The 27,219-nt window shown below is 36.8% G+C and overlaps 1 protein-coding gene across 1 annotated transcript; it reads right to left on the bottom strand.

The window, feature by feature from the left end:
• Positions 1 to 1,591: 1,591 nt before the first annotated feature.
• Positions 1,592 to 9,450, bottom strand: FGB (fibrinogen beta chain). The gene is made up of 8 exons (XM_037830866.1): positions 9,295 to 9,450; positions 6,458 to 6,649; positions 5,798 to 5,981; positions 4,626 to 4,853; positions 3,976 to 4,089; positions 3,494 to 3,619; positions 2,971 to 3,256; positions 1,592 to 2,369 (listed from the first exon to the last, which is right to left on the bottom strand). Exons 1-8 carry the CDS (start codon positions 9,400 to 9,402, stop codon positions 2,138 to 2,140), a joined length of 1,470 nt encoding a protein of 489 aa, XP_037686794.1. The 5' UTR covers positions 9,403 to 9,450; the 3' UTR covers positions 1,592 to 2,137.
• Between the last annotated feature and the right edge of the window lie 17,769 nt (positions 9,451 to 27,219).

Genomic DNA, 27,219 nt, shown 5'->3' with positions numbered 1-27,219 from the left:
CTAGGTGTATATCTACCACAACTAGGGAAATTTACCTTATTATTACATTCAAAATTGTGATGCCTGAATGGGCAACATCAGATAATGACACCTTAAAATGGCTTAATCTTTCTAGATAGACTTACATATTACATATTAGCTAAGAGTGGTCTGTGTGTTTCTGCTATTTGTACATTAACTAAGAATTGACCATCAGATTTTCTAGTTTGGTGGTTTTTAATCTGTAGCTTTACTTCAAGCTGTGGGGATTCATTAGATCCTGTGTGTGTGTGTGTGTGTGTAGGAGGACTGAGGGAAAGTCTGAGGGATATTGTCCATGGATTAGGCTCCTGCCACACCCTCCACAGTGCCCCCCCCCCCCCCCCCCCCCGCATTCTGGATTCAATGGGCTTTTGTTATTCTAGCCTTGCCTCAAAAGTTCTACTTTCAGGTATTTTGCATATTGAATGTTTGTGTGTCTGTACTGGAAATGGGATATATAGATTTTGTTAACATTGGGTTTAATCATTCAACATCTATTGAAAATTGGCCTTTCTGACAGACTTTGGAATAAAACATGAATAAGGAGTGGCTTTCCCTAGAGCTTGCCACCAATTAATGAGGGAGAAAGGTGTGTAAAACATGTGGATTTCAAGCCTGAATTGTTTAAAAGGGAATAACATTGCCTGAGTAGCTCAGAAAGGCTTTACTGGATGTTTGCAGTTAATGTGCAGCTTGAAAACAGATGACAATCTGTCAGTGTTGGGGGAAGGCATTGTTGGCAACAGGACATCCTGTGCCAAGGCAGAGTCCCCAAAGGGTCTGATGTGTCCTGGAATAGTGAAAAATTCACTGTGACAAGAATGTAGGCATTCAATGCAGGAGGCAGGAGACGCCTCTGGAACCAAGTAATGAACCATCTGTATGTCCAACTAAGAAATTTGGATTTTAACATACAGACAGTGAGGAGTTAACATTAAGTAGGAAAGTAACTTGGTAGGAGTTTTCTCTTTTTCAGATAATACATATGATGACAGAGTGATCCATAGATGGGGTAGGAATGGGAGTGGGACAGAACTCAGGGCAGGGAAACCTGGTAAAATTTGAAGTTGGATCTGATGAGGAATTAAGAGCAGCAGCATTTCCCAGATAGAAAGTAAAAGAATTAGGGACTATTTACATGCAAAGGATAAAAGGATACGCTTTAGGATGAAAAGTTTCTGTGAAAATCAGATGCAATGATGAATCCTGTATGTCACTCTACGGAAGGAGAACCTGGGGTCATAGGATTGCCCAGGGCAGTTGAAGTGAAGTAGTGGGAGAATACAAAGTAAAAGAAACAGAAATGGTATACCTATGTCATGAGAAGAGGTAGGAAGAACGAAAAATCTGCTTATCCTACTTCAGTTCCAGTGTGACTATGTAGAAAACAAAAATGTAACTGAGGCCAATAGGACTAATTTCTAAGGGCTGCTTCCTGCTTCATTATTTCCCTCAAAAAAACAAATGGTGAAGACTTGGTCCTGATTGTCTTCTTGGAACCTCTGATCCTGATGTCTAGTTAAGTGACAGAGTAGTGGCTTTTCCATGATGCAGAGTAAGATTTCCAATCTTCATGTTTAACACCAGTTTATTAGATACTTGAGGTTGTGAATGTGTCCCTTTCCTTACAAATTCAAAGCTTAACTCATGGGCTGTGCGGATTACAAAATAGGAAAACATTAATTTATTGCAACAGAGGCTGGTTTAATTATCACATACTTTAAAAAGATTTTTGTGTGACAAATCTTACATAAATAGAGTTTTAAAAGCGGACTTTTAAAATAAATTTTTTGTTTGCTTCATATGTTTTCTACAACAAGAATAGGAAAATTCCTCTCCCTAATTTGAAACTTTTCACCATCAACTGGGATTGAAATCATGAACACTGACTCTGCCCATGATTGTTCTTTTAGTTACTTCTTGGTGAGCAATATAAATGAAGAACACTAAAGAAAATTGTGCGCTATTTTTAAGATCATTTATCCTAATACCTTTTCAAAAAGTCACACTCACAACCTTTTGAAAGATTTTGTGGGATATAATGGATGAAAGAAAATTCCAATAACATAATGTACAAAAATGTTGTTACATGTAGAATAAAAATCTGTTTTGGAGACTATTGTTGTGGGAAGAAGGGCCTCATCTTCAAAGACATCTTCCTCATTGAATACCATGATCCCTTCCAGTTCATCCATACTATCCCATCATCTGTGCCGTGTTTTGCCATGTCCCAACTGTATTGTCCACCCCAGTAGTATCTGCCATTTGGATTCGCTGCATGGCATCTATTATACCACCATCCACCACCGTCCTCTTTAGAACACTGTTTTCTTGGATCTGTAGTTTGCCTGAAAGGAAATGTGTTTGGGGTTAATGGAAACAGAACTACAGTGTTGTCAAGTTGACTCTTTGCAGAGTACCCAGAGAAGACTGCTACACTCAGTCATGTATGCAGTATTTTTTCCCCAGGTTTCTAATAAGTAAAGGCTTTTTCTGCCTTAGACCAAGAATAGGAGAGAAAGGGCCTATATAGCAAATTCATCTACGATGACATTTGTTACTTTGTACTGCAGTGATAGCTTTTGGATACCTTAGCATTGGAGAATCTTGGAAACCACAATGAAGGTTTTCATATACATATTAGAGTATGGAAATACATATCTTTTTTAAAAATATGACTCAGAAAATAATTGTGCTCTATTCCAGTTCAGTCTCTTAGTTGTGGTATGACTTTGGGTTAATTATTCTCTCTAAACTTCATTTGAAAACAGAATAATAATGCTGCCCTTATAGTTGAAATGCTTAAGAGTGATATAGAACTTGCTGCAGTGACTGACACAGTAAGTGCCCAAGAAATGGTAATAATGAATGGCATTAGCTATTACAAATGATTCTGAGTACCAGCATTCACAGAAGCTTTTAAAGGAAGTGAAGAATGCAAACACATACCAGCCGTCGTTGTCTCTGTCGTAGGTGCTGAAGTACATGCCGTTGTGAATGGTCATGGTTCTGTTTTCTCCCACCAATTGGGAAGCTCCCTCCATGAGGGCATTGCCGGCTGTTCCTGTGTATTTGTTCACTGAGATTTGGTATTTGTTGGCCTCATTCTGTATAGTGAATCCTCCATAGCGAGCCTTCACCTTGTCTCCTTTCCAGTCCTCCATTTCGATCAAAAGTTCCGTGGGTCCCATCATGGTAAGCTGGCTAATTTTATCATTTCCAAGCCAATACTCACCTAAAGTAAAAATAAAATAAAAAAATAAAATAAGACCTTTGGAAACTAAAAACTAACTCTTTTCCCTTATTTTTAGCTTCCACATTCCTTTGTAATTAAACTTCTCTCAACTTCCTAAAACTCTTAAACACTGATTTTTTTAAAAGTAATGCTGATTTAAAAAAAACAAAACAGTGTATTTTTTTTTCATGGAAAAATATGAAATGGAATGATTTTACTTTGTATTCTCAATTTTACCTGGTAGGCCACAGTATTTTTTCCCATCTTCATTGGTTGCGGTATTTCCAAATCCTTGTTTATATGAATCCCATTTCCTGCCAAAGTCAACACTACCATCTTGACGGTTCTGAATTACTGTCCATCCTTTGGTTGAAGTAAACACAAACAGCACATATTAGCAATAACAAATAATGTCACTTTGGGGAGAAGTTCAAATCCCTTCTCCATTCAGTTTATCTTAGGCCCATATGTATTTGGTACTCCAAAATAGGTATAATGAGGAAATAAATATGAGAGAAAACCTCTTAAAATCTCTGGAAACTGCAAGTGCTTTATCTACCCAAGTTGTGAATTTTAGATATTTTACAATTTTTAAAATATCAGATCATATTCCAAATCAAATGTCTCATTGTTAGCTATGTTACAACTAGGTTTTACTTCCTGGTACTTTTAAGTTATCATAATAAAGAATAATAGATCAACAAGTATAAACAACTTACCTCCATTTTCTGTGGTCATATCACAGTATACTCTATATGGTTTGGTGGAACTGTCGGGCTGAATAAGATACATTTCGGATGTTTCACCTCCATTCCTGAGAATTTCCTCACATTCTGCAACCATAAGATATCATATTATATTCAGGCTCCTACAACATAACCACACCAATTTTACAATAAGCTAACTTATTACTTAGGTTATGGAGGAATGTCTTATTTTTGACATTTGAAAATAATGTTATACAAATTGGATCTTCCCTTTGCTGAAAATCATACTCTGTTTTGAAGCATTCTTTCTGCCAAGGGAATGAAAAAAAACTGTTCTTCCTCTTTTAAGACCTGGGATGCCCATAAACACGGGATGGAAGAATTTTTACATGCCCCCATGACCCTGCTCTCTGTTCAAGTAAGTGGTACACACACCCATCAGCCACTTCTGGAGCGATCACCATTTTACTTCATCCTGCCCATCAAAAATGTCAGATGGATTGAGTCAAGTCAATCCAAGGATATCTTCATGATATACATATGTGCTATAATTTCATTGTGATCTGTTGGGGAAAATCCCCTGGACTTTTTTTAGTTCTCTTATTTTTAGAGAGCATGAATTCTTCTGGGAACCCCATGAAATGTGTTCATTAATCAGTTACCTCTACCAGACACCACGGGAATATTGCAGCTGATGGTGCATGGTGTACGGCAGTACTCCGTCTGAGCTGAGACATCAGATTCTAATTTTTGTATTTTGCTTCTCAGGTTTTCCAGGATTGAACGAAGCACACGGAGGTTAGTTGGGACATTAGTATTCACAGTCTCATCTATATACAATCGGTAATTTTCCAGCTGTGAGGAGTACTCATTTATTACATTTTCATTATCTGGAAAAATGAAATTATGTAGGAATGGTCAGCATTTTTGATTCATAGAAAAATGTATCAACTACACAATTTGATTTTAATTTTCTCCAAATAAACTAATAGACATTGAGAGACCATCTGACTGTCATGATATGCAGTTGTATTTAGGGAAAATATTTGGTCCATTCATATACAAATCACCCTGTAGCTTAGCTATTATCCCAGTAATTTACTTAGGTATAAGCCAAAATTATTCCCAATAATAAATACAAAAGGTTGTTTATTTCTTTGTAGAGTAAAAGAAGAGAAAGCAGTATCTGGGCCTTCCATCTCAGAAGTCCAACATCTTACGGAGTAGTTACACTTGATTTGCTTACTTATCCCACATAAGTACAGCAGAGTCTTGATATTTATATGAGAGATGTCACAATTCCTTTGAAAAATCTCCAAATTTGGGTATGCTACTAACTGAAATGCCTATACTAGGCTCTCTCACCAGCTGATTTCTAACCGACAAGCCAATGGAACTCAATATTCAGACCTCGAGATTCAAAGGTTAGATATCATTATCCTCAATACAACTGAATATATCATGGTTTACCCCCTCATATTCAAAACCCAAATGTTAAATCTATAAATGCTAACGTTTTACTCTGTGAATGGTGTCTTCTGAGTCAGAAAACAAGTTGGTTGGAGACTAAAAATAAAGAAGAAATCACAGCGACTGTTTTCATGGACAGTCATCCTTGCTGATACCAAACTGGCAATCGGAGCTGAATGGCACATGGTGGGCAAGTAAAGGTGGCTCACTGTGGACCTCAGGGTAATCAGGCTTATATTGAAAATGGAATGGATGCTATTGGGGATATCTAGAAATGTTTCTCTCATAATCATGCATTCCCATAGTAGTCCAACAGTTTCAATTTTATAACTGAGCACCAAATGGAAAACACAAGGATATCTACCTTTTACTTGCTTCTGCCTCTTTTTCCACATGTCTTTTAGCAGAGTCATGTATTGAAAGGTGGTAGAAGAGGTCTGGGAAATAGATTCCACATTGTTATTCAACTCATTAATACTGTTTTTGATTGGTCTTTCCTGTTTTACCAAAGTATCTTGCAACTGACATCCTGTAGGACATAGCACTCCCTATAAAAGAAGAAAATACCAGGCATTAGATGAAGGATTTGGGTTACCAATATCTATTAAAATAGCACATAGTGAAAAATCAATGACATCATTAGTCAATACAGAAACGTGTCTTTCAGTTTTCTTTATATAAATCCAGAAATTTTATATTCATCATAATGTTCTTATGAAGATTAAAGACAATCCTTACTATAGAAGAAATGTAATTAAGCTACAAAAATGTTAACACCTGAACAAAGAAAGTGAGCAAAATACAAAAGGAAGACAACACTCACATGTCCTAATTTATAATCTTAGGCCCAGATTAAAAAAAAAAAAAAATAGGAAGGAAGTCTAAATCAAAGGTGCAATAATTTTATGTTTATACCTTTTATTTCCAAATAAAATTACAACGATGTGTAATGAAGGCCAATGCGGCATTAAGAAACCATGACTACAGGGCACCCCAACACTGCAACAAGTATCAGTGTACCTACCAGATCTGGGTCAGCATGAAGGCAGCCCCCAGCATCAGGGGCTTTTCTTTCCACTTTCTTTTGGCCAGCGACTGGTTTGGCTGGACGAGCCAGATAGCCACCGCCACTCTTGGGCGGTGGGGCTGGCCTCAGGCTGGGAGCCTGTTCTCTCTTCTTGTCAAGGGGTCGATGACCACGGGCATCCAGTGGGATCTTCAGGGAACCAAACAGAAATAAAATGCAGAGTGTTATAGGACATTTGAGATGGAACTATTCCAATACCCGCATTTTATAAATGAGGAAGGATGTTACAAGCCTGATGATTTGCAAATCAGTGGATTGCTTGGCTTTCTTCAGTACCTGTGGAAAGACCAACTGTATAAGAAACTACTGTTCTTTCAGAACAGCCCTGAACTACATCAGAAGACTGTGAAAGCAATGACATCAGCTATCTGAAACTTACAAATTGGAATAGAAAATTGAATAGTAATGACATCAGCTATCTGAAACTTATAAGTTGGAATAGAAAATTGTAAGAAATCTCTATTGTCAGGAGGAATGATATTCTCAAGCCACTTTGGATTACTAGACTTCCATAAGTCTTATTAAATTACTATTATGCTCCCATTTTCAGTTTCAATTTTTGTGAATTGATGATTAGGCTAATTCTTATATAATCATGTTTAAAAGGCAATATAGATTTATTAAAAGTTGAATTGATTTAGAATGTGTTTGTAATGAGACAATCTTTGGCACTAATAAGTTTGAAGAGCAATCAGGTACTCCAGAGTCAGTTTCTTGGGTTCAAATCTTGATCCCCTGCACTTAATAGCTGAAGGACCTTGCACAAGTTACTTTACCTGTACCACAGTTTTCTCATCTGTAAATTATGGAAATAATAGTATCTGCCTTATAAAATTATTAATTTATAGCATATGAGTCCCTCAGACAGTACCTGGCACATAGTGACTGTTCATTATTATTATTACTAAAATCACACATAGCAGATATCTTAATTTAAATGGCTTCCCCACTGCTAATTTCAATTTTGTCCTTATTGTTTACTGACAAAGTTATTTGTTAAACCATTTTCAGGAAATTTACTTCATAATTTCTTTATCAAACACCATGATTTTCTCATTTAAAAATAATTATTGTGGTATGTGCATTGTGATTAAAATTGTTGGCTAACTTTAAAAATACTATGTGAAGAAATAAACAGAGTGGGAAATATGAAACACAATGTAAAAGTTGTGACTCAGATTAACCACATTACTGTATGTACTTTGTCAGTAGTTATACACTTTTGGGCTTATTTACAATTTAACAAATGACTAGATTTAAAGAGCAGCAATGGAGCTCTCTTGCCTTACAATATTTTATGACTCTAGAATTCATGACTGATTCTATTTGCAATTTCATTGTCTTTCATTCATTAAGTTCTATCAGTATTTGACATTTAGTGGGGGTGCTAGGATTTAAGCCCAGTCAGGTTGGTTCCAGATCCCCCAGTTTAACGACTTAGCTATATATCCTTAATGTGTAAAGGTTTGGGGGAAATATACATATGTCTAAGATATGATCTCAGCCAGAGTTCATTCATTCTAACAGGAAATTTATGAGATGTGATTCACCTGTTTATTATAGATCAAATTACAATCAAAGAATAATATTTTCTTTTTATTTCTGAGTGCTACTATAGAGGTAGCACTGATGGTCTGAATTTATTAGAGAAAAGGATATAAAGATTTTTAAAGGAAATTACGAGGGCAATTAGGTCTATGAAGACCACTTATTGTAATATCCAAAACCAAATAATCCATTGTGTAACATAAACTATTAAACTGTCTCTTTGAGGATTAGCTGTGGAGCAGGAATGTGCCAGTGTTTAACAAAACACTTCATGAAAACCTACTCTCACACATTCTTTAAATTTTTCTCAACTAATGCAATTAACCAGATAATTATCTTTTTATATGCACAGTCTGATAATTAGAACACTTTGTTCCCTTCAATTTTGGCAAACGATCCAAAAAGAATCCCTTCACACCAGTATTATTATATACTCTTATTCCTACATGTCATATACAAGAAATTTGATCATAATTATTTGATAAAATTTAAATTCCATAAATATTCATTTTCCTAAAGATATTTCTGTATTTTTATAACTTCAAACCAGTAGCAATAAGTCAGCAAAGATAGTACTAGAAGGAATATTACTTTATAAACAATTAAATTAGACTGAGTTATGTGCTTTGTAACCATTTATAACAACAATTAAACACTAGCTCTGATTTAAATTTTCTCATCTGAAGAAAATGATGTTTCATTTTCTTTCAGTACATTTGTCTACTCTTATTTTAGACTTCGGTCATAATTCTTTTACAAAATAACCAGTAATTTCAGGAGCTATTTATTACCCTCCTTCACCAAAGAGCAGCCTATATTCCATAGCTCTTTTCTCTTAAAGTACTGCTCCTTTATTATTTTATGGACTGTAAAATTTTCAGATTTTGTCCTCATGACTGTAACAATGAATTGTTAGAAGTAAATGGAAACCACACTATTCAGGATAACAAGTGAGAAACACATTTCTTACCTTGGCTAACTCACCTTCCTCCTTGGAAAATAAAGATGATAAACCAGAAAACAAGAAATTATTATTTCACTTTTAAATATGAAATACTATGAAACATTATTTACCTAAAATGGGACCCTTAGATTAACAATTCAATTTTAAACTAAAATCAATGCTAGCTGCATTAAAATAAACATTCACACATGATTATGAATCTACTGTTAAATTTTATATTGATATTACTAAAGATAATATAAGAATATTTTAAAACAATCACCTCATAATCGTAGTCTGAGGCAGCTTGGGATTTAAATACGTAAGCACACAATAGTAGCAGCAATAGATGTTTCATGGTTTTAAATTTTTGGAAGTTCCGAGAAACCATCCTTTGCTAGCAGTCTTAACTGAGAAATCTTCAATCCTATATATACCTGGATTCTCTGCTAGGTATGACTTTAGAAATGGTTACCTTCCCTTAGTTAATATTTAATCTTATGGTTCATTTGTTGGCTAAACCATTTTATCACTTAAGCAACATCTTCCCAGCAAGACTTATTTATTTGTCATACAACTATTCTTCTCTATTGGCTGAATTTAGCAACACCAAAGTTCTTTGATTCATTTAATTGGACAAAAATGATGGGAAATAAGAACATTCCTAAAAGAGATGTACATCACATTTCTTGTAAATTAATGTTGACATGGCACAGACTCACAAAGAATGTGTGAGAAACAAATTTTCTTCAGTCCAAAAGCAAATTTTGGACCTACTCACCAGGCACCCATTAAAATTGCGAACTCACTAAAGGTGCATACTAAATGCTTATGTTTTGGGGCCCTCATGTAATTCAGTTTTAAAAGGGGCTATTAAAATAACAAGTAATGTTATATCACCATGTGTTTGTCCTCTCTTTCAAAAATTAATCCAAATTTAAAAAACCACAATGCTATTTTTAGCATTATCTCATGCTGTAATAGGGTAGCTACCATCTTGTGCTATGCTATGAAAACAGACAGAAAAAAGATGTCCAGACTTCCATTTTGGTCTGACCAACTTTCATATTTTGCCCTTTATTTACATAAGTTAAAATGTTCAACATTATTAAAGTGATTAGTAGATTACAGTTTCCTAAGTCGAAATTATTATTATGGTGATTGCACGTATAAAGTTGGAAGATGGGTCTCCATTTGAGCATCTTTCGCTGTTACCCCAAGTTTTTGCAAACTTTATTTTTTTAACTTTTTATTTTGAAGTAATTTCAAGCTTACAAGACAATTGCAAAAATAATACAAATTGCATACAGGGAACTGGAACATACTCTCACCCCCAGATCTACCAATTTTAACATTTTGCCATATTTGCTGTATAAATCCATTTATCCATCCATCATTCCATCTATCTACCTATCTATCTAGTCTTCTGAACACTTGAGAGTAGGTTGTTTACATCATACTTCTTTAAACACATACTTCCACATATACTTCCTAAAAGAGATTTCACTTATGTAATTGCTTTAAGATTGGTTACTAAGCTTGAAAAATCTAACATTGATATAAATCTTACTGTAAACTATTTTTTTTAAGTTAACATTAGGTAAGCCTTCATATGTCTATTTTAGTTTGCCCATATACTAAAAGTAGCCGTTTCCTTTCATCATTTCTTATAAGTCACCAAACCATTTCTCTCATCTTTTTATTTATCTGTTATAATCAGGATTAACAACTCCTACAAAAGTCAATAGGAAAACCAAAGTCAACAGCTTAAATCCCTATACATTTGTTGCTTCAGAGCATTTTCTGCATTTGTATGGAAAATTAAATGGTCTAGTTAAATTTATGATAGAAGTATTTTATTAGAAATAGACCCAATAATATTTTTTCTCCTCGTGGTAGCATAGGATGCTTTCCCAAATTCTTTTAACTCAGATTTAGGAAACAAAGTATTCAGTTTAAATTTGGAAAAATACTTGGTTGGATTTCTACAAATTTGTTTCCCATTCATTCGTAGTGAGTAAATACTGTACTTTAAAATCACTTCAAATTTTTCTTTTATTCATAGAAGACTATATAATCTGAATGAAAAACAATTTTTTTCTCTTGAGGTAACATTATCAGATTGCAAGCACTGACATTTCATCAAAGTAGGAGCAGAAACATCATTTAACTTTGAGAGGTTTGTTAATTTTTGAATTTTTTTCCAGTAATTTATAGAATCTTGTTTGACATTAAAATGAAAGTTCCTCTACATTCTACTTTGTTCTATATCGACTGGCATTCTTGCCATTGTCAGAGGAAGGTAGAAGGAAACTAGAATGTATACTCCAAGAACATTCATTTCTTTGTAGAACATTCATTCTACAAATGGTTATTGAGAGCCTATTACATGGCAGGTAATGTCTAGGGGCTGGGGATACACTGGTGAACAAGATCAGCATACTAGGGACAGAATAAATATTTGTAGAATAAATGGGTGAGCTAGTCTTTCACTAAAACATGCTTCAGATGCCAAGCTCTGATAATCATTTATCACATTTAATTCTTGAAACCACTAGATTCTACAGATGATGAAACTGAGGCTCAGCTAGGTTAAGTAAACAACTGAAGGCCACAGAGGTCATTAGAGTTGTTAGCAGGACTTGGACCCAGGTCTGTGCGACCTTACCGTCCATACAATCTGCCTATTACACCATGTTGCTCAACAAAATACAACATTATGAAGAATTTATCCATACCTTGTTTCTTTATTGTCCGCTGTTTTGTTTTGTTTTGTTTTGCTCAGCTCATTACCTTGGGACTATAGTGTCTCAAGGTGAGGGGCATGGCCAATACTGTGATAATAACTATGATTTGATTTAATTTTAGTTCTTATTAGATTTTTTCTATAGAATTAGTCATTCCTGAATTGAAGCACAGCTATACTAATGCACTAAAGTGCCTAATATTACAAAGACAATGTAAATTATTATCATCATAGAGAAGAAATATATTTTCAGAGATTCTGTTTACTAAAATTTAAAAAAAATTTAAAATGTTGATGCCACTGGTGGAGGGGAAAGGGAGTGCTATTTGTTCTGTTCTGTTTTTTGGTCAATAGTGCAGTGTTCTTTGTATTAACTGATACCATCATATAAGTCAGGGGCAGTAAACCAGTGACCCAGAGAACAGAGATAATCTGTCCTGCACAGCAGCTCTCTGGTGCAAAGGGCAAAGACTTTCCGGCACTGATTTTCAGTGCACTTGTTGCTACTTGTACAATTCATGTTGGGCAAAACCCATAACAGCACAAAGCAATTTATGTTTATCAAATACGTATAGAGCATGAACTTTGTGCAGGTAGTATGCTAAGGGCTGCAGATATGTTGGTGAACAAGATAGAAAAGGGCCCTGTACTCATGAAGCTTTATGTCTACAGGGGGCAGCAGACAAGGAAAACTACTTACAGAACATGTGCCAAGCCTAAAACAGAAGGCAGGGACTTTGGGAACAATACCTGTTTTGGTTTCCTGGATGCTAAAACAAATTCCATTCAATGGGTTGGTTTAACAACAGGAATTTATTGGCTCATGGTCAGTATCTTCCAGCTGGCTGGCAATCTTTGGGGTTCCTTGGTTTTTCTGACACATCAATGCACCTGCGGCATCTTCTCTTTTCTTTTCTAGGCTCCGTTTTCAGCTTCTGGCTCCTTTTGTTTGCAGCTTCTGGCTGCTGTCCATGGCTTCTCTCTGTGGCTTTCTCTATAAGGTCTCCAGAAATAGGATTACGACCTATCCTGATTTGGTTGGGCCACACCTTATCTGAAGTAACCTCATTGAAAGGGACTATTTACAGTGGGGTCACAGTCACAGGAATGGATTAAGATTAAGAATATGTTTGTCTGGGGTACATAACTCCAAGGACTTGATCTCCTCCAGGAGGGCAAGGAATGTTCCCTTAAGGAAGTGACGTTTAAGATTTATTTCACTCTCTAATTGGCTTTTGGACTTGAATCTTCTGGTTTGTTTATATCACATGACTGACACATAGTAGGTATTTAATGAATATCTGTTGAATAAGTTTATGAATGTATGAATGAGTGAATGATTGATAGAATGAATTAAACAAAATACGGAAATCTCTTTGCCAGAATAGGCATAGCTTTTGAGGTACTGTGGGTGATTGCTTAACTTCTGATTTTCCATCTTCTTCAAAAAATCCATATTATAAAAATCTATTGACTACAATAACAATGATGTAGGCTATACTGGCATCTGCCCAAAAATAGAATATCATTTTTTAGTGCTGTGAACTTATCTTTTTGTCTTAAAGCCTTGTTGTGTCTTTTTTCTTAAAAATGCTTATTGCATCTTTTTGTTTTTAAATCAACCAAAGTAAAACAAAAGTGATAATTCTTAAGTGAAGAGCTCTTAGAATGAGAAAGTTATTACTTAGAGCATATCATATTAAAGAATTAAAATGCATTTCCAGGAAATATTTACAAAATGTTTTTCTAGATATTAGTTATATTCAAACATTTAAAATGGCATAATTCCTTTCCATGTCTAAGAAAAACAATAAATGGAAGGAGTTTGTTGTAGTGAGTTACAGTTAACTTGCTTATCACAGAGCTGAGGAATAACCTCTGCATCCATGTTTAGGAGACTCCCAACAATGGGATGGGAATGGGTCACCTTCAACTTTTTTTCATTGATACCTAAATTTTATTTTTAAATATAGGGTATTTGAGTTATATTTTTCTCACTATACCTTCCTTTTTGTGAAAGGATTATTTACATACTTTATACAACTATGGAAAGAATCTGCCCCTTTTCCTAGTATATGTGCATGTGTGCTTACCTAGAAAGAGCTAACATTTCTTGAGCACTTGTTATTTGGCAGGCATTGTTCTAAGTACTTTACTTTTGTTAAGTCATTAATAGTACCTACCTGTGGCACAGAGAGGTTAAGTAACATGCCCAAGAACACACAGCTGGTAAATGGCGGAACCTGGATTTGACTTCAGAAACCCTGACCCAAGACACTGCTCTCACTTGGTGTTCTGCATTGTCAACCAACAGATGTGAACAAGTTGCAATCACAAATAAGCAGAACATGGAGAAATTGATGAGCTGACCCCAAAAAAGAAACAAAAAACAAAAACACACTGGAACACAACAATGAGCTGTATGGCCAACCACATGCTAACGATACTTCTGTTATTAGGCAACTCTTCTGGTGGAATAAGAAATCTCAAGATCCTGGTTAGTCATAGATTAGAGTTCCTGACTCCTTCACTTAGGACTTTTAAGTGTCTTTGAGCTGCTTTGAGCCTCAGTTCTTACCCCTGTAAAAATGGAAATAATTTCCACTTCTTAGAATTAATGTGAGGGTTAAAAAAAATATTGCCAAAAAGAAACACCTAGTCCACTGCTCTGGAACTTGGTAACTTCTACTTTACTATCACAACGATACCAGAGAAAGGTACTCTCAAGTCAGATATCCAAAATATTGGTGCCTGTTAACAAAAGGTAGTATGGCATTTCTGCATTTTTAACCCTGTGAGGGGTTAAATACCACCAAGAGGTATTCATTACACCCTTTGTGTTTTTGAGCGTCAATGTGACAAAGGCAGAAAAGCATCTTTCTTTTTTGTAGTTCTTGTGAACTGTAGCTAATTGAAGAAAAAAATGACCTACTTATCCCTTACTGCTGTGCTCTGTGTCAGTTCCCAAAATAAAAACAAGTGTCTTTGAGCTGCCTTGAGCCTCAGTTCTTACCTATGTTACACATGTGATTGGTAGAGTCAAACTCTCTGGGTTAAAATCCCACTTGTTGTCACTTACAAGGAAAACAACCTTGGAGGTTGTTCCTTAAATTCTCTGTGCCTCCGTTTCCTTATCTATAAAATGGGATGAAAGTGCTAGTTAAACAAAAATAATCTATGTAAGCACTTAGAAAAGTCCCAAGCCTATACTAGGAACTCAATAACCATGAGTTAATGTTACAGTGTCACAAAGCTATAGTTAGTCATTTATTCTGAATCCCCAGGAATATTCTGCATTATTCCTTAGTATTACCTTGTACCTCCTTGCAACCAGGTGATATTAGAGCCAGTGACCCAAAACAAACAATAAAAGTATCTAAATGTAGTATTCTTAACTTAGAATTATGGGCAATGTTCAGAAATAGGTCTCAAATATAACCCTTTTACTTCACTAGAATGGAATAAGCCTAGGATGAATTGCCAATGTGAGTTACTGGAGCTTAGGGGCATCCTGGCCTAGAGACCACAGATAGATGAGGAGATCTCTCCAGGTCCACTGAGGGCCCACTCTCTCCCTGCGGGGTTGTTCCTGAGTCCTTCTCCCTCCATTGGGTATGCTCATGCCACAGCAACAGTCCTGAAAATGAACAGGCAGAAATGGCAGATTTATGAGAAATGATTATGCAAGGTACATTTCTGAGCCTTTGAAAGGGTACTTCATAATTATTTTTTCAGATGTCAGAAAATATATTAAAAAAACTATCACCCAAATGCCACCTTCCCACCTCTAACTGCCAACACAGTCTACTATGTGTATACAGATGTTAGGATTATGGTGTTATATTCTAACCTGGAAATCCTGTTGAAACCACATTTCCTCATTCTGGTGAGTAGAAGGCAAGGTCTGCATTGGAAGAGAATAGCTATTCTTGGCATTGGTCCTTGCTGAAAGAGATGGAACTCCAAACTGGAAACCCAAACTTGAAAGAAGGGTCTTAGATCTTAGTCAGGCGTGCTTAAGAGCAATGCTAGATGGTAGGGGAAATATTGCTTTTGTCTGGTGGAATCAGACTTGACGTTAAACAGAAAGAAGCCCTAAGGGGGCTCCTCACTGAGGATGAGTATGTTTCATCTTGTGAGTCATAAAATGTATATGTGAGTCATAAAATGTATATTATCTTTATTCTCTGTGTATATTTTCCTTGTGTTATCCTGAACAAAAGCTTGAGAACAACTGTTCTATGGGAGCTTAATATTGAAGAGTTGTGAGGTCAGCCTGGACTAGAGCATTGGTGGGCAAGCCTGAGACATGTAGAAGTGTGATGATGACAGCTTCACTGAGTTAGCTATCCTGACTGGGAAAGTACGATGCCCAGAGGAAGAGTAGGGGCTAACTCATCTCTTATGCAGAGTCTCCCTCTACTGACTGAGAAGATGTCTGTTTGTTTTTATTATGGGAACTGACATAGAGCATGGCAGTAAGAGATAAATAAGTAGGTCATTTTTTTCTTCAACCAGTTGCAGTTCACAAGAGCTACAAAAAAGAAAGATGCTCTTCTGCCTTTGTCACATTGAAGCTCAAAAACACAAAGGGTGTAATGAAGACCTCTTGGAGGGCTGCTCCCTTCTCCTGGAATGACCCCCTAAAACACAGGACTGGAGGTCCAGTGGCCATCCCCATATCGTGAAACCCTGAGCCTTTAGCCACAATGACTGAGCTATGGCTAGCTAGCCCTGACCCAAGCTAGCGCCACCAGATTCTCTCCCAACAATCTGTTATTTGAAAAGGAAGGAAGCAGAAATTCGGAACCATTGACTTGAAGTCATATTAATGACAGTATTGCGAAGAGAAAGACAATCAACTTGATTCTTTGATTCTTCCATCAAATCTGTGAGACACCTGATATCCTTCTAATTGTACCCAATCCCCCTCTTCATCTCTCATTAAGCTAGGTTGAGATGGTTTCAGAGGTTTGCCAAACCAATATAAAGTGAAAATTAAGGTCAAATTTCTAGGAACCAGACTGGCAATCTTTTATTTTTTAGCATAAATTTCACATTAGAAAGAGAAGCTGTAGTTTCAAATAATGCAAAAAATCTATACTAAAGATTTTCATGTATTAACTAGATGGCACCAGTAGAAAAAAACTCTTGGAAAAATGTAAACTTTTACTTTATTTTGAAGCATTTTTGTAACATTCATTTAAAAAATCTTTCATAATTTAATAACTCTTCCTAGAATTAAATTAATAATATTTTCTATAAAATATACCCAAGATCAGTCAAAGGTTTAATAAGTTTTTTTGTGAACAGAGCCATAACTTGATATGAAAGCATTATGTTCCCCAAAGATGAAAATATTTTTATTACCATAGCTTTAGTATATACTTTAACATCCGGTAAAGATAGAGATTCCCCTCCCCTAACCTTTTTCAAAACTTTGCCGGTAGAAAAGTAGGTAGATTTTCCCATAAGAACCTTTCATTGGATCATCTTTTAAAAAATTTTTTTTTATATTTTTTAAATTGAGATTGTTCACACACCATACAATTATCCAAAAATCCAAAGTATACAATCAATTGCCCATGGTACCATCATACATCTGTGCATCCATCACCGCAATTAATTTTTTTTCAATTTTTATGACATTTTCATTACTCCAGAAAAGAAATAACGACAAAAAAAAAAAAAAAAAAAAAAAAGGAAACTCAAATCCTCCCATACCACTAACCACCACCTCTTCCATTATTGAGTCATAGTTTTGGTATGGTATATTTGTTACTGTTGATGAAAGAATGTTAAAATACTACTAACTGTAGTATATAGTTTGCAATAGGTATATATATTTTTCCTATATGCCTCTCTATTATTAACTTCTAGTTATAGTGTCATACATTTGTTCTGGTTCATGAGAGAGATTTCTAATATTTGTATAGTTAATCACGGACATTGTCCACCACAAGATTCACTGTTTTATACATTCCCATATGTTAACCTCCAACTTTCTTTCTGGTGACATATGTGACTCTGAGCTTACCCTTTCCACCACATTCACACACCATTCAGCACTGTTAGTTATTCTCACAACATGCTACCGTCACCCCTGTCCATTGCCAAATGTTTAAGTTCACCCTAGTTGAACATTTTTCTCATAATAAGTAACCGCTCCCCATTATTTAGCCTCATTCTATATCCTGGTAACTTATATTTCATGTCTATGAGTTTACATATTATAATTAGTTCATATCAGTGAGACCATACAATATTTGTCCTTATGTGTCTGACTTATTTCATTCAATATAGTGCCCTCAAGTTTTCTTCATCAATCCTTTTCTTTTAAGACGGTTTTGTTCACACACCATACATTCTGTCCTAAGTAAACAATCGGTTCCCTGTATAGTCACGTATTTATGTATTCAGCACCATCACCACTATCTCTATAAGGACATCTCCACTTCTTCCACAAAGAAGGAGGAAGAGTCAAAGAAGGCAGAGAGACAAAAGAAAAAGAAAAGAGAAAGGGAGAGAGAGAGAAAAGAAAACATGACAGCTAGAAAGCAACAAAAGGAAAGATAGCATTAACCTAAAGTAGAATAAAGAGTCAGACATCACCAGCTTTAGTATATTGCTATGTTGTATTAAAGGAAGCATAATACAATGCTTCCCTTAATTATGGTCTTTAGTTTGCATTGATTGTATTTTCCCCCCAATCCCACCCTATTTTTAACACTTTGCAATGTTGACATTCATTTGTTCTGCTTCATGTAAAAACATATTTGTACGTTTTATTACAATCATTGAGCACCCTAGGTTTCCCTGAGTTACACAGTCCCAGTTTTTATCCTTCATCATTTGTTCTGGTGTCCCACATGGTCCCAACCTTCCTCTTTCAACCATACTCACAGTCATCGTTGTTCAGTGTACTTACCTTGCTGTGCTACTATCTCCCAAAATTGTTTTCCAAAACTCTCACTCCATCTTTTCCTTCCTGTCTGCAGTGCTTCCTTTAGTGTTTCCTGTAGAGCAGGTATCTTGTTCACAAACTCTCTGTTTGTCACAGAATATTTTAAGCTCTCCCTCATATTTGAAGGACAGTTTTGCTGGATATAGGATTCTTGGTTGGTGGTTTTTCTCTCTCAGTATCTTAAATATATCACCCCACTTCCTTCTTGCCTCCATGGTTTCTATTGAGAAATCCGCACACAGTCTTATCAAGCTTCCTTTGTATGTGATGTATCGCTTTTCTCTTGTTGCTTTAAGAATTCTTTTTTATCTTTGACATTTGATAATCTGATTATTAAGTGTCTTGGCATATGCCTATTCAAATCTATTCTGTTTGAGGTACACTGCGCTTTTTGGATCCGTAATTTTATGTCTTTCATAAGAGATGGGAAATTTTCATTGATTATTTCCTCTACTATTGCTTCTGACCCTTTTCCCATCTCTTCTCCTTCTGGGACACCAATGACACGTACATTGCTGCATTTCGTTTTGTCCTTAGTTCCCAGAGACGTTGCTTGTATTTTTCCATTCTTTTCTCTATCTGTTGTTTTGTGTGTAGGCTTTCAGGTGCCTTGTTCTCCAGTTTCTGAGTGTTTGCTTCTGCCTCTTGAGATCTGCTGTTGTATGTTTCCATTGTGTCTTTCATCTCTTATGTTGTGCCTTTCATTTCCATAGATTCTGCCAGTTGGTTTTCGAACTTTCAATTTCTACCTTATGTACACCCATTGTTTTCATTATATGGTTCATCTCTTTTGTCATACCTTCCCTAAAATTTTTGAATTGACTTAATGTTAGTTGTTTAAGTTCCTGTATCTCAGTTGAAGTGTAAGTTTGTTCCTTTCACTGGGTCATAACTTCATTTTTCTTAGTGTTGGTTGTAGTTTTCTGTTGTCTAGGCATGGTTTCCTTGGTTACTCCAATTAGGTTTTCCCAGACCAAAACGGGCTCCATTCCCAGAAGGAAGAACTATTCAGTATCTGGTTTCCCTGAGGGTGTGTCTTAGAAAATTGGTACACCTTGTGAGGCTTCAGGTCACTGTGCTTTTCTGCCCAACAGGTGGTGCCTGTCAGCCTGTAGCTCCAGACTGGTGTAAGGAGGTGTGGCCCATGACTGTTTTCCCCCAGGGTCTGGGGTCTTGTTCTGAATGGAAAGCAGATAGTAGAGCTGGGCCCCACCTCTTTACTCTTAGGGAAGATAAACCCCCTAGGGAGGGGTCATTAGCATTTGAATACTCTCTCTCTCTTCCTGTGCTATCTCAACACTTGTCTGGGTCAGAGCTCTGGGAACTGAAAATGGCTGAGGCTTTCTCCACTGAGCCAAAACAGGGACTGAGAGCCCCCTTCAGAGCCAGTCTGCGGCCTCCCTCCGGCTCTCCAAGGTTCGTCTTCACCCAAAGCCTCTGTCCGCTTTTTGGGGATTTGTAGCTTGTATCGAGCAGTCCACGCTTGTTAATTAAAACCCCAGTTGGAGCTCAGCTGAGCTGTATTCACTTGCTTGGAGAGAGCTGCTCTCTAGCACCATGAGGCTTTGCAGCTTGGGCCATGGGGTGAGGGGGCTCCCAGCTTGGATATGCAGTTTTAACTTACAGATTTCATGCTGTGATCTCGGGCATTCCTCCCAATTCAGGTTGGTGTATGATGAGTGGATGGTGATGTTTGTCCTCCTGCAGTTATTCTGGATTATTTACTAGTTGCTCCTATTTGTTTATTAGTTGTTCCAGGGGGACTAACTAGCTTCCGCTCCTCTCTATGCTGCCATCTTAGATGATCTCCAGTTTTATCAAGTCTTTTTTATATCTCTTAAATTTTTTTCACCTATGTCTTACAGATTTTTCCATTTATTGCTATAATAAATATGATCTTTGCTCCTATGATATTTTCTAACTGCATATAGGAAAGCTATTGATTTTTTAATATTATTTTCATAATCAGATACCTTGGTGATTCTCTTATTGTTTCCAGTTGTTTCCTCATTTTTTTCAGGTATGCAGTCATACCACTTGCGAATAAAGACAGTTTTGCCTCCTTGTTTTCTATTTTACAGTACTTATTTCTTTTCTTGCCCAACTGTGGAAAATAATAGCAAAATTACCACAAACTAGGTGGCTTAAAAATAGAAATTTATACTCTCACAATTCTGGAAGCAATTCTCTGTATTACACATAGAAAAAGACTAAGGTCAAATTAATGATTGCTGAAATAGTAACACCTTTTCAGGGATGGGCATGTAACACACATATACATGCACACACTCACATTATCCTTCCTACAAATTTAATAGCTTCAGAAGAGGTGGGGCAAGATGGTGGATTGGTGAGCTGTATGTTTTAGTTACTCCTCCAGGAAAGTAGGTAGAAAGCCAGGAACTGTGTGGACTGGACACCGGAGAGCAATTTGACTTTGGGCATACTTCATACAACACTCATGAACACGTCGAACTGCTGAGATCAGCGAAATCTGTAAGTTTTTGCAGCCAGGGGACCCGTGCCCCTCCCTGCCAGGCTCAGTCCCATGGGAGGAGGGGCCGTCAGCGCTGGGAAGGAGAAGGGAGAACTGCAGTGGCAGCTCTTATCGGAAACTCATTCTACTGATCCAAACTCCAACCATAGATAGACTGAGACCAGACACCAGAGAAACTGAGAGTAGCCAGCCAAGCAGAGAGGAGACAGGCATAGCAAAAAACAGCAAGAAAAACTCCAAAATAAAAGCGGAGGATTTTTGGAGTTCTGGTGAACATAGAACGGGGAAGGGCAGAGCTCAGGGCCTGAGGCTCATATGCAAATCCTGAAAAAAAACTGATCTCTCTGCTCCGTGGATCTTTTCTTAATGGCCCTAATTGCTTTGTCTCTTAGCATTTCAATAACCCATTAGATCTTTGAGGAGGGCTTTTTTTTTTTTTTTAATCTTTTTTTTTTTTCTGTTTATAAAACAATTACTCTAAGAAGCCCAATACAGAAAGCCTCAAAGACTTGCAATTTGGGCAGGTCCAGACAAGAGCAGAACTAAGAGAGCTCTGAGACAAAAGGCAATAATCCAGTGGCTGAGAAAATTCACTAAACACCACAACTTCCCAAGAAAAGGGGGGTGTCTGCTCACAGCCATCATCCTGGTGGACAGGAAACACTCCTGCCCATCACCAGCCCCATAGCCCAGAGCTGCCCCAGACAACTCAGTGTGACAGAAGTGCTTCAAATAACACACACACACCACAAAACTGGGCGTGGACATTAGCCTTCCCTGCACCCTCAGCTGGTTGTCCCAGAGTTGGGAAGATGGAGCAGTGTGAATTAACAAAGCCCCATTCAGCCATCATTTCAGCAGACTGGGAGCCACCCTACACAGCCCAGCAGCCCAGAACCGCCCTGGGGGGATGGCACTCACCTGTGACATAGCACAGTCATCCCTCAACAGAGGACCAGGGGGTGCATGGCCTAGAAGAGGGACCCACTTGCAAGTCTCAGGAGCCATACACCAATACCAAGGACTTGTGGGTCAGTGGCAGAGACAAACTGTGGCAGGACTGAACTGAAGGATTAGACTATTGCAGCAGCTTTAAAACTCCCAGGAACACCAGGGAGATTTGATTGTTAGAGCCACTCCCCCTCCCTGACCTCCCAGACACACACCCCGTATACAGGGCGGGCAACACCAACTACACACGCAAGCTTGGTAAACCAATTGGACCCCACAAGACTCACTCCCCCACTCACCACAAAGGCAAAGCAGGGGAGAACTGGCTTGGGGAGAACAGGTGGCTCGTGCACGCCACCTGCTGGTTAGTTAGAGAAAGTGTACTCCACGAAGCTGTAGATCTGATAAATTAGAGATAAGGACTTCAATTGGTCTACAAATCCTAAAAGAACCCTATCAAGTTCAGCAAATGCCAAGAGGCCAAAAACAACAGAAAATTATAAAGCATGTGAAAAAACTAGACGATATGGATAACCCAAGCCCAAGCATCCAAATCAAAAGATCAGAAGAGACACAGTCCCTAGAGCAACTAATCAAAGAACTAAACATGAACAATGAGACCATAGTGCCGGATACAAAGGATATCAAGAAGACCCTAGAAGAGCATAAAGAAGACATTGCAAGACTAAATAAAAAAAATAGATGATCTTATGGAAATTAAAGAAACTGTTGACCAAATTAAAAAGATTCTGGATACTCATAGTACAAGACTAGAGGAAGATGAACAATGAATCAGTGACCTGGAAGATGACAGAATGGAAAATGAAAGCACAAAAGAAAGAATGGGGAAAAAAATCGAAGAAATCGAAATGGACCTCAGAGATATGATAGATAATATAAAACGTCCAAATATAAGACTCATTGGTGTTCCAGAATGGGAAGAAAAGGGTAAAGGTCTAGGAAGAGTATTCAAAGAAATTGTTGGGGAAAACTTCCCAAATCATCTGAACACCATAAATACACAAATCATAAATGCCCAGTGAACTCCAAATAGAATAAATCCAAATAAACCCACCCCAAGACATATTCTGATCACACTGTCTAACACGGAAGAGAAGGAGCAAGTTCTGAAAGCAGCAAGAGAAAAGCAATTCACCACATACAAAGGAAACAGCATAAGACTAAGTAGTGACTACTCAGCAGCCACCATGGAGGCGAGAAGGCAGTGGCATGATATATTTAAAATTCTGAGTGAGAAAAATTTCCATCCAAGAATACTTTATCCAGCAAAGCTTTCCTTCAAATTTGAGGGAGACCTTAAATTTTTCACAGAGAAACAAATGCTGAGAGAATTTGCTAACAAAATACCTGCCCTACTGGAGATACTAAAGGGAGCCCTACAGACAGAGAAACAAAGAAAGGACAGAGAGACTTGGAGAAAGGTTCAGTACTAAAGAGATTCAGTATGGGTACATTAAAGGATATTAATAGAGAGAGGGAGAAAATATATATGACAAACATAAACCAAAGAATAAGATGGCTGATTCAAGAAATGCCTTCACGGTTATAACATTGAATGTAAATGGATTAAAATCCCAAATTAAAAGATATAGATTCACAGAATAGATTTAAAAAAAAATGAACCATCAATATGTTGCATACAAGAGACTCATCTTAAACACAGGGACACAAAGAAATTGAAAGTGAAAGGATGGAAAAAATATTTCATGCAAGCTACAGCCAAAAGAAAGTAGGTCTAGCAATATTAATCTCAGATAAAATAGACTTTAAATGCAAGGATGTTTTGAGAGACAAAGAAGGACACTACATACTAATAAAAGGGGCAATGCAACAAGAAGAAATAACAATCATAAATGTTTATGCACCCGATCAAGGTGCCACAAAATACATGAGAGAAACACTGGCAAACTAAAGGAAGCAATTGATGTTTCCACAATAATTGTGGGAGACTTCAACACATCACTCTCTCCTATAGATAGATCAACCAGACAGAAGACCAATAAGGAAACTGAAAACCTAAACAATCTGATAAATGAATTAGATTTAACAGACATATATAGAACATTGCATCCCAAATCACCAGGATACACATACTTCTCCAGTGCTCACGGAACTTTCTGCAGAATAGATCATATGCTGGGACATAAAACAAGCCTCAATAAATTTAAAAAGATTGAAATTATTCACAGCACATTCTCTAACCACAATGGAATACAATTAAAAGTCAATAACCATCAGAGACTTCAAAAATTCACAAATACCTGGAGGTTAAACAACACACTCCTAAACAATCAGTAGGTTAAAGAAGAAATAGCAAGAGAAATTGCTAAATATATAGAGACGAATGAAAATGAGAACACAACATACCAAAACCTATGGGATGCAGCAAAAGCAGTACTGAGGGGGATATTTATAGCACTAAACGCACATATTAAAAAGGAAGAAAGAGCCAAAATCAAAGAACTAATGGATCAACTGAAAAAGCTAGAAAATGAACAGCAAACCAATCCTAAACCAAGTAGAAGAAAAGAAATAACAAGGATTAAAGCAGAAATAAATGACATAGAGAACAAAAAAAACAATAGAGAGGATAAATATCACCAAAAGTTGGTTCTTTGAGAAGATCAACAAGATTGACAAGCCCCTAGCTAGACTGACAAAATCAAAAAGAGAGAAGACCCATATGAACAAAATAATGAATGAAAAAGGTGACATAACTGCAGACCCGAGGAAATTAAAAAAATTATAAGAGGATACTATGAACAACTGTATGGCAAAAATCTGGATAATGTAGAGGAAATGGACAATTTCCTGGAAACATGTGAACAACCTAGATGGACCAGAGAAGAAATAGAAGACCTCAACCAACCAATCACAAGCAAAGAGATCCAATCAGTCATCAAAAATCTTCCCACAAATAAATGCCCAGGGCCAGATGGCTTCACAGGGGAATTCTACCAAACTTTCCAGAAAGAACTGATGCCAATCTTACTCAAACTGTTTCAAAACATTGAAGAAAATGGAACACTACCTAACTCATTTTCTGAAGCTAACATCAATCTAATACCAAAACCAAGCAAAGATGCTACAAGAAAGGAAAACTACCAGCCAATCTCCCTAATAAATATAGGTGCAAAAATCCGCAACAAAATGCTTGCAAATCGAATCCAAAGACACATTAAAAAATTCATACAACATGACCAAGTGGCGTTCATTTCAGGCATGCAAGGATGGTTCAACATAAGAAAATCAACCAATGTATTACAACACATTAACAATTTGAAAAGGAAAAAGCAAATGATCATCTGAATAGATGCTGAAAAAGCATTTGACAAAATCCAACATCCCTTTTTGATAAAAACACTTCAAAAGGTAGGAATTGAAAGAAACTTCCTCAACATGATAAAGAGCATATATGAAAAACCCACAGCCAGCATAGTACTCAATGGTGAGAGACTGAAAACCTTCCCTCTAAGATCAGGAACAAGACAAGGATGCCCGCTGTCACCACTGTTATTCAACATTGTGCTGGAAGTGCTAGCCAGGCCAATCTGGCAAGACAAAGAAATAAAAGGCATCCAAATTGGAAAAGAAGAAGTAAAACTGTCATTGTTTGCAGATGATATGATCTTATATCTGGAAAACCCTGAGAGATCGATGATACAGGTACTAGAGCTAATAAACAAATTTAGCAAAGTAGCAGGATACAAGATTAATGCACATAAGTCAGTAATGTTTCTATATGCTAGAAATGAACAAACTGAAGAGACACTCAAGAATAAGATACCATTTTCAATAGCAGCTAAAAAAATGAAGTACCTAGGAATAAACTTAACCAAAGATGTAAAAGACCTATACAAAGAAAACTACATAACTCTACTAAAAGAAATAGAAGGGGACCTTAAAAAATGGAAAAATATTCCATGTTCATGGATAGGAAGGCTAAATGTCATTAAGATGTCAATTCTACCCAAACTCATCTACAGATTCAATGCAATCCCAATCAAAATTCTAACAACCTACTTTGCAGACTTTGAAAAGTTAGTTATTAAATTCATTTGGAAAGGGAAGATGCCTCGAATTGCTAAAGACACCCTAAAAAAGAAAAACGAAGTGGGAGGACTTACACTCCCTGACTTTGAAGCTTATTATAAAGCCACAGTTGTCAAAACAGCATGGTACTGGGACAAAGATAGACATAGAGATCAATGGAATTGAATTAAGAATTTGGAGATAGACCCCCAAATCTATGGCTGACTGATCTTTGATAAGGCCCCCAAAGTCACTGAACTGGGTCATAATGGTCTTTTCAAGAAATGGGGCTGGGAGAGTTGGATATCCATATCCAAAAGAATGAAAGAGGACCCCTACCTCACACCCTACACAAAAATTAACTCAAAATGGACCAAAGATCTCAATATAAAAGAAAGTACCATAAAACTCCTAGAAGATAATGTAGGAAAACATCTTCAAGACCTTGTATTAGGTGGCCACTTCCTGGACTTTACACCCAAAGCACAAGCAACAAAAGAAAAAATAGATAAATGGGAACTCCTCAAGTTTAAAAGTTTCTGCACCTCAAAGGAATTTCTCAAAAAGGTAAAGAGGCAGCCAACTCAATGGGAAAAAATTTTTGGAAACTATGTATCTGACAAAAGACTGATATCTTGCTTATATAAAGAAATCCTACAACTCAATGACAATAGTACAGACAGCCCAATTATAAAATGGGCAAAAGATATGAAAAGACAGTTCTCTGAAGAGGAAATACAAATGGCCAAGAAACACATGAAAAAATGTTCAGCTTCACTAGCTATTAGGGAGATGCAAATTAAGACCACAATGAGATACCATCTCACACCGATTAGAATGGCTGCCTAAACAAACAGGAAACTACAAATGTTGGAGGGGATGTGGAGAAATTAGAACTCTTATTCATTGTTGGTGGGACTGTATAATGGTTCGACCACTCTGGAAGTCAGTCTGGCAGTTCCTTAGAAAACTACATATAGAGTTACCGTTCAATCCA

The sequence above is a fragment of the Choloepus didactylus genome, chromosome 3 (genome assembly GCF_015220235.1).
Source record: "Choloepus didactylus isolate mChoDid1 chromosome 3, mChoDid1.pri, whole genome shotgun sequence".
NCBI classification, from domain to species: domain Eukaryota; kingdom Metazoa; phylum Chordata; class Mammalia; order Pilosa; family Megalonychidae; genus Choloepus; species Choloepus didactylus.
The sequence above is the reverse complement of the archived record's forward strand: the minus strand, read 5'-3'. Positions and strand labels throughout refer to the sequence as shown.